Genomic DNA, 20,122 nt, shown 5'->3' on the forward strand with positions numbered 1-20,122 from the left:
CCAGTTCCTGCATCATTGCTCCCATCGCATGGGAGATTGAGACTGTGGTTCAAGGGCCCCAAAGTCAGGCGTTCCACCCTGGAGGAGGCCCTCCTAATAGCCTTTATGTCCCCAGTCAGGTGCGCGCCCATGTCCTTCAATGTGGGCACTCTTCTCGATTGACTGGTCATCCTGGGATCAGTTGGACTCTCGAGTTCCTTAAGAGGAGGTTCTGGTGGCCCTCTATTGCAGCCGACACCCAGGTCTTTGTCTCCGCTTGTCCCGTCTGTGCCTAGAACAAGACATCCCAACAACCTCCACTTGGTCTACTGCATCCCTTGCCCATCCCCAGCCATCCCTGGTCTCATATCGCCCTGGATTTCATCACCGTGCTAACTCCATCTGAGGGAATCACTGCCATCCTAGTTGTGGTCGATCGCATTTCCAAGGCTGCTCACTTCGTCCCTCTTGTCAATTTTCCCTCTGCCAGAGAGACTGCCCAGCTGGTTGTCTAGCATGTCTTCTGCCTCCATGGCTTGTCCCTGGATGTCATCTCTGACCGTGGTCCCCAGATCTCATCCAGGTTCTGGAAGGCTTTTTTTACCTCCTGGGCGCTTCCGTCAGTCTCTCCTCTGGGTTCCACCCACAATCTAACGGCCAGACTGAGAGAAGCAACCAAGATCTGGAGAGGGTGCTAAGAAGCTTTATGTTTCCAATCCTTCCACATGGAGCAAGTATCTGGTCTGGTCAGAGTACGCGCACAATACCCTTCAGAGTTCCTCCACTGGCCTCTCACTTTTCGAATGTCAATATGGCTTCGAACCGCCACTCTTCCCTGAACAGAAGAGGGAGATAGGAGTCCCGGCTGCCCAGCAGTTCTTCCAACGCTTTCGCTGCACCTGGAGAAGGGTCCGACCCGCCTTGCAGCTCGCTTCTTCTCGGCAGAAAGTGCAGGCTGACCAACACCGCCGCCCAGCTCCTCGGTTCCGGACTGGACAGGAAGTCTGGCTGTCTACCCGGAATCTTCCGCTCCATGTGGAGTCCCGCAAGTTGGCTTCCTGGTTCATCGGACCTTTTAGGATTTTGGAAAAAGTAAGCCGTGTGGCCTACCGGCTCCTCATTCCTTGGTTCATGAAGATACATCCCATGTTCCATGTCTCTCACCTCAGGCCGGTACTTAACAGTCCCTTGGTTCCTGCTTCCAGACCTCCCCCCCACCCCGCATGATTGACGGTCAGCAAGTCTACACTGACCGTCGCCTCCTTGATAGTCGCTGGGTTAGGAGGATCATTCAATACCTGGTCGACTGGGAGGGTTATGGTCCTGAAGAGCGTTCCTGTGTTCCGGCCCGGGACATTTTGGATCCTGAACACATCAGGGATTTTCGCAATCGCTACCCTGATCGTCCAGGAGGAACGTCAGCAGCCGTTCCTAGGGGAGGGGTTCCTGTGAGGGTGGTGGTTAGTTCCCTTGGTAATGCCTAGATGGCACTTTCACTTGTTTGTTTCCTTTTGCTAAATTGTTACTAGTTTAATGAACTGCCTTTATCAGGTTTATTGGTTTCACATGTTTTTGCTTGTATTTAAGTTCTGTGGTTACATCCCTCTGTGCTCAGTCTTGACAAGCCGTTTGCCTAGTGGTAGCTTGTCTTGAGCTGCTATGTTTGTAACTGTTTACCTGTGGTATTCTGTAAAGTACTTTTATTTAAGACTGCATACCTGCTTCTCACCTCGTCTGTCTGCACTTGGGTCCAGAACCAGCCTCGCCCTGACAGACTGTATTCTCTTGAATTCAGAAGAATGAGAGGGGGTCTCATTGAAGCATTCAAAATTATTACAGGGCTTGAAAGGATGGATTCATGGAGAATGTTTCCCTTGGCTGGGGATTCTAGTGCCAATGGCCAGAGCCTCAGGATAAAGAGAAGGCCGTTAAGGACTGGGATGAGAAGAATTTTTTCATGCAGAGTATGTTGAATATTTGGAATGCTTTACCCCAGAGGGCTATGGTGGCTCAGTCATTGGATATTATCAAAACAGATGTCGATAGATTTCTGAATAGAAAAGGCAAAAAGGGATATGGTTGTAGGGCCGGTTAATGGAGTTAAAGCAGAAGATCAGCCATGATCTCATTCAATGGTGGAGCAGGCTCGAAGGGCCGAATGGCCTACTCCTGCTCATGTTGTTTTTGTTATTATATTGTAGGTGACACAAACATGGCTGTTTGCAGCTGAAACAAGCAAGGCCCTCTGTATCTGGCACAAAGATGGCCATTTTTACTAGCTGATACAATTAAGGCATCTTGTAGGGGACACAAATACGGCCGTCAGTCGGAGACACTAACATGGCCATTTGTCGTTCACACAAACATGGCCGTCTGTAATTGACACAAACATGGCCATCTGTAGGTGACACAAGCTTGGCTGTCTGTAGGCGATACAAACACTGCCGTATGAAAGTGACACAAACATGACAGTCTGTTGGTGACAAACGTTTGGCCGTCTGTAGCTGACACAAACATGGTCGTCTGTAGGTGAAACAAACATGCCTATCTGTAGGTCACACAGACATGGACATCTGTAGGTGACGCAAATGTAGCCGTCTGTAGGTGACACAAGCGTGGTCGTCTGAAGATGACAGAAACATGACAGTCTGTAGGTGACGCAACATGGCTGTCTGTAGGTGACACAAACATGACCGTCTGTAAGTGAAACAAACATGGCCGACTGTAGGTCACACAGACATGGCCCTCTGTAGGTGACACCCACATGGCCGTCTGTACATCACACAGGTATGGCCATCTGTAGGTAACCCACACATGGCCATCTTTAGGTCACACAGACATGGCCATCCGTACGTTCTGCACACATGTCCACCTGTCGGTAACACAAACATGGCCATCTTCAGGTGACACAAATATGGCCATCTCTAGGTGATACAAACATGGCCATATGTAAGTGACGCAGACATGGCCATCTGTTGCTGACACAACAAAGCCATCTGTAGTTCACAAAATCATGGCCGTCTGTAGGTGACACAAACATGGCAGTCAGTACGTGATACAACTTGAACGTATGTAGGTGACACAAACATGGCCGTCTGTAGGTGATACAAAAATGGCGGTCTGTAGGTGACACAAACATGGTTGTCAGTAGTTGATACAATCATGGCAGTCTGCAGGTGACACAAACATGCCCGTATGTAGGTTACACAAGCATGGCCGGCTGTTGCTGACCCAAACATGGCCATCTGTAGGCGACACAAACACAGCCGCCTGTAGGTGACACAAACATGGCAGTCTGTAGGTGACACAACCATGGCCGGCTTTTGGTGACACAAACACAGTCGTCTCTAGGTGACACAAACACAGCCGTCTGTAGGTGACACAACCATGGCCGTCTGTTGGTGACACAAACATCGCCGTCTGCAGGTTAAACAAACACAGCCATCTGTTGCTGACACAAATATGGTTGTCATTAGGTGAGACTAAATTTGCCGTCTGTAGGTGACACAAACATGGGCGTCTGCAGGTGACGCAAACATGGGCTTCTATATGTGACACAAACATGGCCATCTCTAGGAGACACAAACACAGCTGCCTGAATGTGTCACTAACATGGTTGTCAGTAGGTGAAACAAATGCGGCCAACTGCAGGTGATGCAAACACAGCCCTCTGTCGCTGACACAAACTTCACCGGCTGTAGCTGACACTGTGATGGCCATCTGTCGGTGATGCAAACAGGGCCATTTATAGGTGACACAAACCAAGCTGTCTGTAAATGACACAAACATGACAGGATGTAGGTGACGCAAACACGGCCATCTGTAGGTGACAAAAACATGGCTGTCTGTAGCTGTCGCAATCATGGGCGTCTCCAGGTGAAACAAACATGGCCGTCTGTAGCTCACACAAACATGGCCATCTTTAGGTGACACCAGCATAGCCGTCTGAAATGACACAAAATGACAGTCTGTCTGTGATGCAAAATTGGCCATCTGTAGGTGGCACTATCAAGGCCGCCTTGAGGTGACACAAACATGGCCATCTCTAGGTGACATCAACATGGCGGGCTTCGGTGATAAAAACATGGCCATATGTAGGTGACGAAAACATGGCAGTCTGTATGTGACACAAACATAGCAGTCTGTAGGTGATACACAAATGGCCATTCGTAAGTGACACAAACAAGGCCATCTGTTGGTGACACAAACATGGCCATCAGTAGGTGACACAAACATGGCAGTCTGTTGCTGACACAAGCACAGCTATCTGTAATTGATACAAACATGGCTGTCAGTAGGTGACACAAACCTGGCCTTCTGTAGGTGACACAAACATTGTTTTAGTAGGTGATACAAACATGGCCGTCTGTAGGTGACACAATCATGGCCGTCTGTAGGTGATTCAAACATGGCCGTATGAAGGTGACACAAACATGGCCGTCTGTAGGTGATACAAACATGGCCATCTGTAGATGACACAATCATGGCCGTCTGTAGGTGATACAAACATGGCCGTATGTAGGTGACACACACATGGCTGTCTGTAGTTGATTCAAACATGGCCGTCTGGAAGTGACACAATCATGGCAGTCTGCAGGTGATTCAAACATGGCCGCCTGTAGGTGACACAATCATGGCCGTCTGTAGGTGATACAAACATGGCCGTCTGTAGGTGACACAATCATGGCCGTCTGTAGGTGTTTCAAACATGGCCGTATGTAAGTGACACCAACATGGCCGTATGTAGGCGACACAATCATGGCCGTCTGTATGTAACACAAACATGGCCACCTGTTGGTGACACAAACTTCGCCGTCTGTAGGTGAAACAAACACAGCCATCTGTTGGTGACACAAATATGGTTGTCATTAGGTGAGGCAAACATTGCCGTCTGTAGGTGACACAAACATGGGCATCTGTAGATGACACAAACATGGCCGTCTGCAGGTGACACAAACATGGCCGTCTGTAGATGACACAAACATCGCCATCTGTAGGATACACAAACACAGCTGCCTGAGTGTGTCACAAACATGGTTGTCAGTAGGTGATAAAAGCACAGTCATCTGTAGGTGACACAAACACGGCCGTCTGTTGCTGATACAAACATGGCCATCTGTAGGTGACACAATCCTGGCCGCCTGTAGGTGACGCAAACATGGCTGTCATTAGGTGAAACAAATGCGGCCATCTGTAGGTGATGCAAACACAGCCCTCTGTCGCTGACACAAAATTCGCCGGCTGTAGGTGACACTGTGATGGCCGTCTGTCGGTGACGCAAACAGGGCCATTTGTAGCTGACACAAACCAAGCTGTCTGTAAGTGACACAAACTTGACAGTCTGTAGCTGACGCAAACAGGGCTGTCCGTAGGTGACTAAAATATGGCCGTCTGTAGCTGTCACAATCATGGTCGGTTCTAGGTGAAACATACATGGCCGTCTGTAGCTTACACAAACATGGCCATCCCTAGGTGACACCAGCATGGCCGTCTGAAGATGACACAAAATGACAGACTGTATGTGATGCAAAATTGGCCATCTGTAGGTGGCACTATCAAGGCCGCCTTGAGGTGACACAAATATGGCTGTTTCTAGGTGACATCAACATGGCGGGCTTCGGTGATATTAACATGGCCTTATGTAGGTGACGCAAGCATGGCAGTCTGTATGTCACACAAACATAGCAGTCTGTAGGTGATACAAACATGGCCATTCGTAAGTGACACAAACAAGGCCATCTGTAGGTGACACAAACATGGCCGTCAGCAGGTGACACAAACATGGCCGTCTGTAGGTGACACAAACATGGCCATCTGTAGGTGACACAAACATGGCAGTCTGTTGCTGACACAAACACAGCTATCTGTAATTGATAAAAACATGGCTGTCAGTAGGTGACACAAACATGGGCTTCTGTAGGTGACACAAACATTGTTTTAGTAGGTGATACACAATGGCCATCTGTAGGTGACACAATCAGGGCCGTCTGTAGGTGACACAAACATGGCCGTCTGTAGGTGACACAAATATGACCGTCTGTAGATGACACAATCGTGGTTGTCAGTAGGTGAGACAAATTGGGCTGGCAGTATGTGAGACATTAATGTCCGTTTGTAGGTGATTCAAAAAGGGCCATCTGTAGGTGATACAAACATGGCCGGTTGTAGGTGATGCAAACACAGCCGTCGGTAGGTGATACCAACATGGCTGTCTGTAGGTGATTCAAACATGGCCGTCTGTAGGTGACAAAAACATGGCCGGCTGTACGTGATACAAACATGGCTGTCTGTAAATGTCACAAACATGGCCGTTTATAGGTGACACAAACATGGCAGTCTGTAGATGGCACAAACATGTCCGTCTGTAGATGACACAAACATGTCCGTCTGTAGATGACACAAACATGGCCATCTGTAGGTGACACAAGCATTGTTTTAGTAGGCGAATCAAACATGGCCGTCTGTAGGTGACACAAACATGGCCTTCTGTAGGTGGCACTAACATTGTTTTCGTAGGTGATTCAAAAATGCAGTCTGTAGATGACACAAACATGGCCATCTGTAGGTGATGCAAACATGGCCATTCGTAAGTGACACAAGCAAGGCCGTCTGTAGGTGACACAAACATGGCCGTCAGTAGGTGACACAAACATGGCCGTCTGTAGGTGATACAAACATGCCATTCTGTAGGTGACATTAACATGGTTGTTAGTAGGCGATAGAAACAAGGCTGGCCGTAGGTGACACAAACATGGCAGTCTGTAGGTGATACAAACAAGCCCGTATGTAGATGCCACAAACATGGCCGCCTGTAGGAGATTCAAATATGGCCATCTGTAGGTGACATAAACATGGCAGTCTATAGATGACACAACCATGGCCGTCTGTAGGTGACACAAACATGGCCGTCACTTGGTGATTCAAATATGGCCGTCTCTAGGTGATTCAAATATGGCCGTCTGTAGGAGAAACAAACATGGCTGGAAATTGATGAAACAATCATGGCTGTCTGTAGCTGATAAAATCATGGCCAGCTGCTGGTGACACAGGCATTGTTGTCAGTAGGTGAGGGAAACAGTTTGTATGTGACGCAAAGATGTCAATCTGTAGCTGACAAAAACCTGGCTGTCTGTAGGTGACATAAACATGGCCGTCTGTAGGTGACACAAATATGGTCGTCTGTAGGTGACACAAACTTGGCCGTCTGTAGGAGGCATAAACATGGCCATCAGTATGTGACACAAATATATGACCGTCTGTAGGTGACACAAACATGGCCGTCTGTAGGAGACATAAACATGGCCATCAGTATGTGACACAAATATATGACCGTCTGTAGGTGGCACAAATCAGGCCGTCTGTAGGTAACACAAACATGGCCGTTTGTAAATGACACAAACATGGCCGTCTGTAGGTCATACAACCAAGACCTCTGCACGTGTCTTACACATAGCGGTCTGCAGGTCACAGAAACATGGCTGTTTGTAGCTTACACAAATATAACCATCTGTAAGTGACACAAATTTGGCCTTCTGTAGGTGACAGAAACACGGTCGCCTGTAGGTCACAGAGAAACGGTCGTCTGCAGGTGACACAAAGATGCCGGCTGTTGTTAACACAAACCTGGCCGTCTATAGGTGATACAAACTTGGCCGCCAGCTGTTGCCTTTTGCCCTGTGGTGGATGACGCCACAATCATGTCAGTGATTGGTGCTTTTTGAACACGGATTCCGGCTCCAGCCCCACGCCCAATGTGTGCCGCGTGTGACTCCTGACCCGAGGCTGCAAAACCACTTTGGGACGTTCCAAGTTTGTGACAGGCGGTAAATAAATTGATATTTCCAACTTTCTTTTACAATAAAACATTTACTTTCCTAGCTATCAATAGTTCAGAAGAAAATGACCAATTTCATGTCAAATCAATTTACCCTTCAATCTTTATTCTTAATTCTTCAAAACTCACAAAGTAACTTGGACAAAAAGAACAAAGTAATACCACATTACTGTTAGAATACAGCAGGGCCAGGCACTAGTTATCCACTCAGTGACTGCCCGGAGTACAGAGTGAGATCAGAGGCTGAAAATTACTTACCAGAAGTGTGGAATATGAACAGCAAAAAAAAATTCAGTACACATTAAATAACAACATGTAAAATAAATTGAAGGTTGTTCTCATTGGTTGGCTAAAATTTGCTGTTACAGATCCCCCAACAGATACAACAAAAACAACTTTCTGTCAATACATTGCAAATCGATGTAGGATCAGGAAGTTCTGTGACAGTTCAGGGACGGGAATCTACTTCTTACACTTATTGCTGCCAACAAACTGCAGCTGTCAATCTTCGGCACTAAGCTCTGGGATCCACCCCTATACATTACTGGCTCTCTACCGCACCTTTGTTCTGTAACCTCCTGTGAAGCACCTTGGGATCTTTTACTCCGTTAAAGACGCTGTATAAATGTAAGATGTTTTTGCTGAGAGGCTGAGATGAGGTGGACCCAATGGAAGGAATCTCGTGAGGAGCACAATAAGCAGCACAGACTAGTTGGGCCGAATATCCGGTTTCAGTGCTGCTTAATCTTTTAATATAAGCACCAGAACTACCGCTCAGCTCTGCCTGCCTTCCTATTGACGTTGCTCTTACTCTGGAAACTGCAAGTGAAATGATGCACTATATATGCAAAAAGCTAGTGGTCCTGTCCCGAAAGACAAGGTGAGAACTCTCAGTCAGAAATGCTGCTGCGTTCTAAAAAAAAGTGCTTGCCCCGCCGATGGTTCTATTTTCAGATCACCAGCGATTCCTGATGTAATACAGTTGATGGCATTCTGGGGTAAGTATTAGATTTATGGGCTGGAAACACTGGGACCCGAATCTGGGCTGCGCTCAGTTGTTCTGCTTCTTAATTAATTGAATAATTGAGGCAACCGGATATTTCCCCGCACTCTTCAACTGCTCTCTGAACTTGGACTGGGTCACCCCATAAATAAATGTGTTTGTGCAGCAACTTAAATTCTGCAGCATATATCCGAATTCATTAAAGATAGATATAGAATCATTGTGATAATTGGAATCTACACCTCTAATGTAATAGTATATGAAATATATTACATATACCGACCACAGAAGTATGAAGCTGCCAGATATGGTGAAGAGTAAAATCACAGACTTCCTTCTGCTCTCCATCTCTGGGTCACTGCGATTCTCTCCCTTGCTCTCACCCCTCAGTACCTTACGGACTCGACTGGCCACTAAAATGTGTCTGACTGTCAGAGCGTTGAGCAACAAAATGAAAGCGAATGGGAGCAATGGAGTTAAAATTGTGTCAAGCCAGTCATATTCGACCCAACCGGGCTCAGAATAATAGCTTGGTTTTACGTAACAGTACCATGGCACATTGTCGATTATCTCTCCTGGTTTAAATATAAAGTAGAAGGGAACGTTTTTTAAACAGAGCAGAATGCAGGTTGTTGCCAGAACCACAGTCGCAGTTTTCTCAGTGCAATATTTTGTTTTCAGATTCTGGCAACAAATGGCCACAAATCGATCGAAGGTGAAAGTGACGGTGAACCAGACAGAACAGTCTGTGGCTGCACCGACCAGGACAGTGCGAACTCTACACACAGGAGTGATGACCAGGAAACACATTGGGAAATAATACCAATTGATCTGGTTCAGTATGACCTCAGTGATGATGACCAGTAGATCTGCCGCTGCCATCGCCACCAGATAGCGAGTGGTGCAGGTGGAGAGCCCACACTTTCCCCGGGACAGGATCACAATCGCCACTAAATTAACTGAAAAAAAGAGCAGGGAAAAGAGAATGCAAACTACTGATCAAACATTCTCCGTATCTGGGCCAAGAGAATATGGGCCGGATTTTATAACCAAGAACGGGTTGTTTTTTAGTCGGGTCAGAGATTATCAGGTTTAAATCTCCATCCGACCACAGCCCGCCTCCAGACCACCTGCTTCCGAGTTTAACAGATAAATCGGACTACCATCCTGGCTCGTGATTGGACCGCCCCCGGATTTGCAGAACCCTTCCCGTGTTCGGGGATCAGATCACACCCTGGTATTGGACAGCCATCACCCCCCGGGGCCGGGGGATCGGAAAAAAACCCAGGATCGGCCACCCAGCATCTCAGGGCCATGGACTTGGTCCTGCGATCTTCTCCAGATTCCACCCCCCCCCGACTGAAACCCAAGCTGGCCAATCCCGCTGACTTCATGCAGGGAAGCTGTCAACGACAAAACTATACCCTGCCTACCGAACCCGCCTGGTCGATATCAAAAGCACAATATTAAGAATGCTGTAACTCTGATAAATACAGATAATGATGTGGACACACATCAAGTCAGGCATCATCTGTGGAGAGAGAAACAGTGTTAACATTTAAGTTCGACTATCTTTCATCAGAACTGAAACATATTAGATATTAACAGTTTTAAAGCAATGATAGAGCCAGAGAAAAGTAGGGGAGGGGAGGAAAGAACAATTGAGAGGTCTATGCTCGGATGGAGGGCAGAAGTGATCCAGGAATAAAATGGATAATTGGTCAAGGGAGATAGGACAATTAAAGAAATAAAAGATTGGACCAGATCAGGAATAAATGGCTGTAGCAGAATAACAGAGGGGGAGGCAAGGACGGAAAATCTGTAAAAGAGGAGAAGGTTCCAGTGACCAGGGAATCTGGCAGAGAATGGTGGGTGGACCTCAGATATACGCACCAGCCTTCATCCTGCCCAAGACTGGTGTGCCCGCACTCTTCCAGCCACCACATCAAGCTCACGGCTAGCTGGTCAGAGACAAGGTCTACCTGCTCTCCATCTGGTTCATGACTCCCCTCTGCAGACCCAACGCCCCTGCCCAGCAGTCATATAATGAGCGCCATGCTGCCACCAGGAACATTATCGAGCAGACCATCTGCATGCTGATGCAACAGTTCCACTGCCTTGACCGATCGGGAGGAGCCCTCCAGTATTTGCTGGAGCGGGTGTCACATTTCCTGATGTTTGCTGCATGCGCCACAACTTGGGAGCCCAGCCCTTGCCACCTGGGATTACGGGAGCACCTCAGGAGGAGGAAGAGGGTGAGGAGGATGTGGAGGAGGAATTCGAGGAGGAAGAGGAGGATGAGGACCACGAGGAGGTAGACGAGGGGGAGGAGCAACAGGAGAGAGGGAGGAGACATCCACTCTATCAGCCTTCCAGAAGGGCGGTCCGTGACCAACTCAAATAACTGACATACGAATGAAGTATACCACAGATCTCCATTGCTCACCACATCAACATCTTTACTTCAGGCCATATCACAGCGCAAAGAAGAAGTGAGAGACACCACTCAAGGATCAAAAGTTAATGAATAAATTTATGAATAATCAGTGAACACATACTTAATAAAAATGAATTAACTATTCACGCCTGTGCAGTCGCTGGGTGCTTCTCGTTACTGTGTATTTGCCCACGCCAGTGCTCCTACGATGTTTTGACCTAGTGGCTGCAGCAGGACTGGTGGAAGGCTGCTGAGTTTCCCTGCGGGATACTTAAGATGGTCTTGAAGAGCGACTCAACCAGCTCTGGGCCTGGAAGGGCCAGCTAGAGACTGCACCACCTCAGCACGGGCGGCAGTTGTCTGGGCTGGCTGGATGACAGGCAAAGGCTTAGTGGCATTTGTGGGAGCAGGAATGCTGTGATTCTGGAGAAGACAGCAGGTTCCTGCTCCACTGATGCACTGACACTCTCCCGGGGCAGCACCACATCATCCCAAGAAATCTGTTGGAACACAGATTGTTGACCTGCTGAGATATCGTGAAAGCTCTGGTCGACAGTGATAGACTCAGCCACGATGGCAGCTGTCAGAGCTGAGACTGCATGGCACCTGTCTGAGTTTGGATACCACAAAGAAAACACTGCATTACAGCACTAAACGTTGTGTCACTTCTGCCTGTGCTGCAATGGAAGCTGCCAGCTTGCCATTCACAGGCGTCTTCGGGTCTGGGACTCAAGGTCTCTCTGGGAATCTACCATTCCTTGCAGACTGGAAATGATGGGATACAAGGTGTGTGCAAAGCATTGTGCAGGTTTGTGGGCGGACTCCTCCATGCTCTTTATCATTGCCGATGTGATTTCGGGCAACCTTGCTATTGCACCTATCATCTCCCTGTGCATGCCCTTCACCATTCTTCTAGCAGCCTCACCATCGAGGTCCTGATCTGAGTCCTGTGCAGCCGAACTCCCAGTCGAACTCGCCCTCCTGGGAGATGGGCCCCGAGCTACCCTTTCCCCCTTACCTTGCTGCAGCCCACTCGTCACCGGTGCCTTCCCTTCTGCAGATCCGGCGACTATACTAGCCTGTAAAGAAGGAGTAGTGCCAGTGTCTGAGCTGGTGCCTAAGGGAGAGAGAGGCAATGACTCGGTGTGTTCTTCCTCCTCCTCTTCTTCCACCTCGCTCTGTATAGTGCCCTCAGGGACAGGCTGCTCAGCTGCTTGCTCATTACTTTAAATCTTACTGGCACAAGAGTCATGCTAAGGTGAGGGGAGGGGACAGAAGGGGAGAAATGCATGCATACAGTCTGATTAGGGGGAATGTGTGAATGGCTTGTGGCGTGAGGGGGAAGAGGGATGTTGGAAGAAGGATTAGGATAGAATATACCGTTGTTGTACCCAAGGGGGTCAACGTCGCCGGGGGCCACGGCATCCACCACCTGGCGCCCAATAATCTGCAGCACTCGTTTCTCCAGCGCAGACAGTGGTTAGGTGTCGACTTGGACACCGCATGCGCGCTACTGCCCCCTCCTGTTCTGAACGACCTTGGAAAGGAAGGAAAGTGTGTGTGTGATTGTGGAACAATGTGATTGGCTGATGTGCTTGACATCGGTGTATAGGTGTCTTTGTGTGCAAGGTGTGAGATGTGGCTGTGAGTGTTGGTAGATAGATTTTGTTGGTGGTTGAGTGCTGCGGGTGTGGTGCTTTTCGTGGAGTGTGAAGATTGGTTCAGATGGCGGTACATAGATTTGTAGAAGCATTCACTCACCCTGTCCACGCAAGTGAAGTCGCTAAATTTCTTCCTGCACTTTGTGCGGATCCAGGGGATGACAGTTCTGCCCAAGACGTGCTGCGCTACTTCCCTACCCATGGTGCAGAAGGCTTCTGGCGAGGGCCTTCTGCCACTTGCTGGGTAGTGCACCGCCATCCATCTCTCCACAGCGAACACCAATGCCTCCAATGTTTAATCGCAGAATCTGCAGGCACTCTCCCTGGGGCATGGATCTGCAATGACTACAGCTGCTTTAGTCTTCCAACTCCTTTTCCTTGACCTGCTGAAGCTTGCTGAGGCAGCTGCACAGCCAGCCATGCTGAGAATGAAGTTCTGCAGCATCAATGATCCTTCCCTTCCAGAACAAGAAAAAGCCTGCGGCAATCATAACTTTTGATTAGAGTGCTACTGATATTGGTCCACCCTTTGAGTGTAACGCCAATGAGCTTGTGGTTAAAAACTTGAAATAGATTTCCAATCATTTATTTGAGCATTGTGCATGAATGTTGCATGCTCGCTAAAGCATTAGCGCCTGACACTAATTCTCCAACTTTTCTAATGCTACAGCCCATTCCTAGGCTATGATGAATTTCTAGCCCTCTGAATCATAGATAAGAACTGATCTGTCAAACATTAATCAGTTTCCGAAGTGCAATAATCAAAAACCACAGCCTAATATTCATCCTGACTAGTAGACAGATAATGAAATTCAGCACTCATGACCCACAGGCTTACAGGAACGTGTTGGGGGAAGGGGAATATTCAGCACTAAAATAACTGAAGTGCTTACAGTAACTACTCTTAGTGTAAGAAAAGTATTTAAACCTGTTTCTGTTCTTGCAGCTCAATATCAATGCATTTCACTTCATACGCGTTTTTAAAACATCTTTACCCAAAAGCAAAAATATTCTCTTTCGCCATCAATTTCGAACATAGGATTTAGGAGCAGGAGTCGGCCACTCGGCCCTTCGAGCCTGCTGCGCCATTAAATAAGATCATGGCTCATCCGATTAGTCCACATTCCCGCACACCCCCGATAACCTTTCGCCCCCTTGCTAACCGAGAATCTATCTACCTCTGCCTTAAAAATATTCAAAGACTCTGCATCCACCGCCCTTTGAGAGAAAACATTTCTCCTCATTTCCATCTTAAATGGGTGACCCCTTATTTTTAAATAGTGACCCCTAGTTCTAGATTCTCGCAGAAGAGGAAACACCCTCGCCACATCCACCCTGTCCAGACCCCTCAGGATCGTATATGTTTCAATCAAGTCACCTCTTACTTTTCTGAACTCCATCGGATACAAGCGAAGACTGCACAAACTTTTCTCATAAGACAACCCGCCCATTCCAGGTTTTGGTCTAGCAAACCTTCTCTGAACTGCTTCCAACGCATTTACATCCTTCCTTAAATAAGGAGACCAACACTGTACACAGTCCTCCAGGTGTGGTCTCACCAATGCCCTGTGTAACTGTAGCTTAACCTCCCTACTTTTGTATTCAATTCACAGAATCACAGAAACCTCACAGTGCAGATAGAGGCCATTTCGGCCCATCGAGCCTGCACCGACACATATCCCACCCGATCCCCGTAACCCCTGCACCAATACATATCCCACCCTATCCCAATAACCCCACGTATTTAATCCCCCTAACACTAAGGGTCAATTTTTATCATAGCCAATCATCCTAACCCGCACATCTTTGGACTGTGGGAGGAAACCGGAGCAACCGGAGAAAACCCACGCAAACACGGGGAGAATGTGCAAACTCCACACAGACAGTCACCCGAGGCCGGAGTCGAACCCGGGTCTCTGGCGCTGTGAGGCAACAGTGCTAACCACTATGCCACCGTGCTGCCCTCGCAATAAATTATAACATTCTATTAGCTTGCCTAATTACTTGCTGCACCTTTTGCGCTTCATGGACTAGGACATCCAAATCCCTCTGCATCTCAGAGCTCTGAAATCTCTCACCTTCTAGATATTATGCTTCTTTTTTATTCTTCCTGCCAAAATGAACAACTTCACATTTTCCCACATTATGCTCCATTTGCCAGATCTTTGCCCTCTCACTTATCCTATCTATATCCCTTTATGGCCTTCTAATGTCCTCTTCACAATGTATCGTCATACCTAACTCTGTGGCATTCGCAAATTTAGCAACAATACGATCGGTCCCTTCATCCAAGTCATTTATACAAATGTACAATGTTGAAGCCCAGCACTGATCCCTGTGGCACACCACTGGTTACATCTTGCCAATCAGAAAATGACCCATTTATGCCTACTCGCTGTTTCCAGTTAGCTAGCCAATCTTGTATCCATGCCAATATGTTACCCCCTACAATATGAGCTTTTCTTTTCTGCAATAACCTTTGATGTGGCACCTTAACAAATGCCTTCTGGAAATCTAAGGACAGTACATCCACAGTTTCCCCTTTATCCACAGCACATGTTACTTCCTCAAACAACTCCAATAAATTTGTTAAACATGATTTCCCTTGCACAAAACCATGTTGACTATGCCTGATTACTTTGAACTTTTCGAAGTGCCCTGCTACAACACCTTTAATAATCGTTTCTAACATCTTTCCTATGACAGATGGTAAGCTAGCTGGCCTGTAGTTTCCTGCTTTCAGTCTCCCTTCCATTTTGAATAAAGTTACATTCGCTATTTCCCAATCTAATGGAACCTTCCCCGAATCTAGGGAAATTAAAAAAAATAAACGCAACGCATCAACTATCTCACTAGCCACTTCTTTTAAGTCCCTAGGATGAAGTCAATCAGGCCCGTGGAATTGATAGACCGCATCTCCAACAATTTGCTCAGTACCACTTCCCTGGTGATTATAATTATCTTGATTTCCTCCCTCCCTTCCATTTCCTGATTTCAGCTATTTCTGGGATTTTAGTTGTATCCGCTATAGTGGAGACCGATGCAAAATACCTGTTCAATTCAACAGCCATCTCCTTATTATCCATTATTAATTCCCCAGCCTCACTTTTTATAGGACCAATGCTAACTTTGTTAAATCTTTTCTTTTATAAATATCTATAAAAACTTCTACTATCTGTTTTTATATTTCTAGCTGGCTTTCACTCGTACACTAATTTTTCTCTCCTTATTAATCTTTTAGTCATTCTTTGCAGTTTTTTACATTCTGTCCAATCCTGCCACCCATCTTTGCGCAAGTTTCAGCTTTTTCTTTAAGTTTAATATTGTCTTAAAATTTTTAGTTAACCACGGATGGTGGTTCCTCCCCTTGATATTTTCCTTTCTCGTTCGATTGCATATATTGTGTGTATTTTGAAACATCCCCTTAATTGTCTGCCACTACAACTCTATTGATTTATCCCTTAACCTAATTTGCCAGTTCCCTTTAACTAGCTCTGCTTTCATGCACTCTTAAATGTCCTTATGTAAGCTTAAATTACAAGTCTTGGACCCACTCTTCTCTCTGTCAAACTGATTGTAAAATTCAATCATATTATGATCGCTGCTACCTAGGGGCGCCTTCGCTATGAGGTCATTGATTAATACTATCTCCTTGCAGAACACCAGGTCTAATTTAGCCTGCTCTCTGGTTGGCTCCAGAACGTGATTTTGTAAGAAACTATCCAGAAAACATTCCAAGAACTCTTCATCGATGCCAACTTTGCCCGTCTGATTTTTCCAGTCTATATGCAGTTTAAAATCCCCTGATTATTGCTGAACCCTTCTGAGAAGCTCCCATTATTTCTTCCTTTATACTCCATCCTACCATGTGGTTACTGTTAGCTGGCCGGTACACCACTCCCACAAGTGACTTCTTGCATTTATCAGTTCTCATCTCTACCCAAACCGCTTCTACATCCTGGTTTCCTGAACTTAAGTCATCACTCTCTATAGTGCTAATACCATCATTAATTAACAGATCCACCCTTCCAACTTTTACCACCTTCCTGGCCTTCCTAAATATCATGTACACTTCAATATTCAGGTCCCAATCTACATAACCCTGCAGCCATGTTTCTGTAATGGCTATCAAATCAGATTTATTTATTTCTATTTGCGCTTTCAGTTCATCTGCTTTGTTTCGCATGCTAATTCCGTTCAGATGCAGTGCCTTTAGTTTTGTCTTTATATTACTTTTGTAACCTCTAGCCTTATCTGTTGATTTACTCTTAGCTGTGTACTCTCTATAATTTCTGTCACTGTCTGTTTAACATTTTCCAAGTTAATATCTTTTTCTATTGCCTTGTCTCTAATCTTTAAATTACAACATCTTCCCTAATTTGATCCGATGCCCCCAATATTTAGTTTAAAGCCCTCGCTACTACCCTAATTATACGACTCGCCAGAACACTGGTCCAAGCACAGTGCAGGTGATGACCGACCCAAATATAGATATCCTACTTTCCCCACTACTGGTGCCAGTGCCCTAGGAATTGAAACCAATTTCTCCCACACCAGGCTTTCAGCCACGCATTCATCACTCTTATTTTATTTACGCTATGGCAATTTGCTCGTGGCTCGGGTAATAATGCAGATATTGTTACCCTTGATGTTCTGCTTTTTAGCTTAACCCCTAGCTGCTCATACTCTCTCAGCAGAACCTCTTTCCTAGTACTACCTATATCGTTGGCACCTACATTGACCACGACCACTGGCGCCTCCCCCTCACCCTGCAAGTTCCTGTCCAGCCCAGAGCAAATGTCCTGAACCCTGTCACCGGGCAGGCAACACAGCTGTCTGTAATCTCACTCTTGGCCGCAGCAAACTGTTTTTATTCCCTGACTATGCTGTCCCAAATTACTGCTACATTCCTATTAACTACCCCCGCTTGAACGGCTTCCTGTATCTCGGTGCCATGGTCAGTTTGCTCATCCATCCTGCAGCCACCACTTTCATCCATACTTTTCGCAAGAAGCTCAAACCTGTTGGACAATTGCAAAGGCTGAGGCTCCTCCACGTCCTGGATCCCCATACCTGCCTCACTCGCAGTCACATACTCATGCCCTGGACCACTGACCAAATCAGAAGACACTATCCTAAGGGGTGTGACTGCCTCCTGGAATAAAGTGGCCAGGTAACTTTCCCCCTCCCTGATGCATCGCAGTTTCTGCACCTCGGCCTCCAGCTCATCAACTCTGAGCCGAAGCTCCTCGAGCCGCAAACACTTACCGCAGATGTGCTCATCCTGGATCACGCATCCAGTAGCTCCCACGTACTGCAGTCGCCAGACATCACCTGCCCTGCATTAATTATAGAGGTTTAATTACTTTATTTGTATTAATTAATAAACGATACTACTTTTAATAAGATTTGTTACTGATACAAATTAGTACTATTGAAACCTTACAATTACTAATAAATGTTCTTGGCTTTAAATGATAAGGGCAGTGAGCAAAATACTCACCAACCAATCCCTTAACCTTTTTCCTGTGATGTCACCTTTTATTTTTCTCCAAATGCGGGGAGCGGGAGCGGGGTGGTGCCACTGAGCCGAACGTCCGCTGGTTCTCCATACCCTCTTGTAAAGTTTTGTAACTCCTGCTCTCCTGGAAGCTGACAAAGATAGAAAAAGAAAGTAACAGCTCCCTCCCCGAACTCCCTCTCTCACCAAACTCGCAGCTCTACACTCTGTTCCGAGCTGCACTTCATAAAACAAATGGAGGGGAGAAATCAGTCACCTAAAATAGTGATTACAAAGTCGAACTGAATTCTTCCACGCCAGTTAGTGATCTACACTCAGTAAAATTCTACAGTGAGAGATACTCCAAGTAATACATATTCACTGGGGTCAGGTGTTCCACTCCGGTTAGTGACCCACACTCAGTAAAAGTCTACTGTGAGAGGTACTCCAAGTAATACATAGTCACTGGGGTCAGGTGTTCCACTCTGGTTAGTGATCCACACTCAGTAAAATTCTACAGTGAGAGATACTCCAAGTAATCCATAGTCACTGGGGTCAGGTGTTCCACTCTGGTTAGTGATCCACACTCAGTAAAATTCTACAGTGAGAGATACTCCAAGTAATCCATAGTCACTGGGGTCTGGTGTTCCACTCCAGTTAGTGACCCACACTCAGTAAAATTCTACAGTGAGAGATACTCCAAGTAATCCATAGTCACTGGGGTCAGGTGTTCCACTCTGGTTAGTGACCCACACTCAGTAAAATTCTACAGTGAGAGATACTCCAAGTAATCCATAGTCACTGGGGTCAGGTGTTCCACTCTGGTTAGTGACCCACACTTAGTACAATTTTACAGGGACAGACCATTGCACTAACACCTTTTCTCAGAGACATTTCCCGGAATGAGGACTGATTTAACTGTACATCATATTCCACTAACGGCAATAACTTGATCATTCAGAGAGCCTGTGAGCTACAAACAGGTATATTTTCAGCTCAGGAAATGGCATTAAACAGGTTGTGTCAAGACACTGGACTTAACGAAATTACCAAACACTGATCGCAGGTCTGTAAAACTATGTCCACTAGACGAGCATGTAACATTATCAGCCAGAGAGCTAAAGCAGAGAACAGCTCACATACAGATTTACACAACTTCAATGGTTATTATCACTTACCAGGAACTCCAATGACGGCAAGGATCATGTAATATATTTTCTGGACACTCTCAAATGTGTGATACATTTTCTGTGTGAAGCGATGTGTCCGTGCTGCAGGCAATCTCTCTGAATTATACTCTGAGCCGAATCCCACAGCCTTTCATTTATACCCTGCGCGATCTCCACGGGGAGATTGAGGTTGCAACATTGTTAAAAGGTTGAACAAACAAGTTACGACAGCCAAGTTAATTCCCTGTTATAATGGAATATATTTAGCGCTGAGTTTTAAATTGAAAACCCCAAAGACTTGAGAATTCTGATCATATTAATTAACCAATGGAAATTGCAAGCTGTGTTCTCCCAGCACTAGGTTTGTTGTTTCAAACACCTTCAGTGCATCTCATATCTCATATTGTTTCTGTGATGTCCTTCATGCTGTTGTGCTCATTCAGTAATCAAACTGCAAATGCTAGAGTGCCCTCTCAGTGCAGCACTCTGGGCTGGGGCTGCGCTCTTAATTTTCCCATGTCCTAAACGACCAGTACCTC

The 20,122-nt window shown here is 46.4% G+C and overlaps 1 protein-coding gene across 1 annotated transcript; it reads right to left on the reverse strand.

Annotated features, from left to right (window-relative positions):
- Positions 1-7,898: 7,898 nt before the first annotated feature.
- LOC147087396 (putative G protein-coupled receptor 139) lies at positions 7,899-19,751 on the reverse strand. Its single transcript, XM_085977798.1, has 2 exons — positions 19,593-19,751; positions 7,899-9,775 (listed from the first exon to the last, which is right to left on the reverse strand). Exons 1-2 carry the CDS (start codon positions 19,657-19,659, stop codon positions 8,865-8,867), a joined length of 978 nt encoding a protein of 325 aa, XP_085833924.1. The 5' UTR covers positions 19,660-19,751; the 3' UTR covers positions 7,899-8,864.
- Positions 19,752-20,122: the final 371 nt, after the last annotated feature.

Source organism: Somniosus microcephalus, unplaced genomic scaffold (genome assembly GCF_052327205.1).
Source record: "Somniosus microcephalus isolate GS21.2 unplaced genomic scaffold, FLI_Smic_1.0 unresolved_chr5, whole genome shotgun sequence".
In the NCBI taxonomy this organism is placed as follows: domain Eukaryota; kingdom Metazoa; phylum Chordata; class Chondrichthyes; order Squaliformes; family Somniosidae; genus Somniosus; species Somniosus microcephalus.

Bases quoted from the DNA above. Each gene is read 5' to 3' on its own strand.
- LOC147087396 (XM_085977798.1), bottom strand. From the start codon at position 19,659: ATGTATCACACATTTGAGAGTGTCCAGAAAATATATTACATGATCCTT. The intron at 9,776-19,592 runs GTAAGTGATAAT...TCTTTTTTTCAG, and splicing joins TGCCGTCATTGGAGTTCCTG to TTAATTTAGTGGCGATTGTG.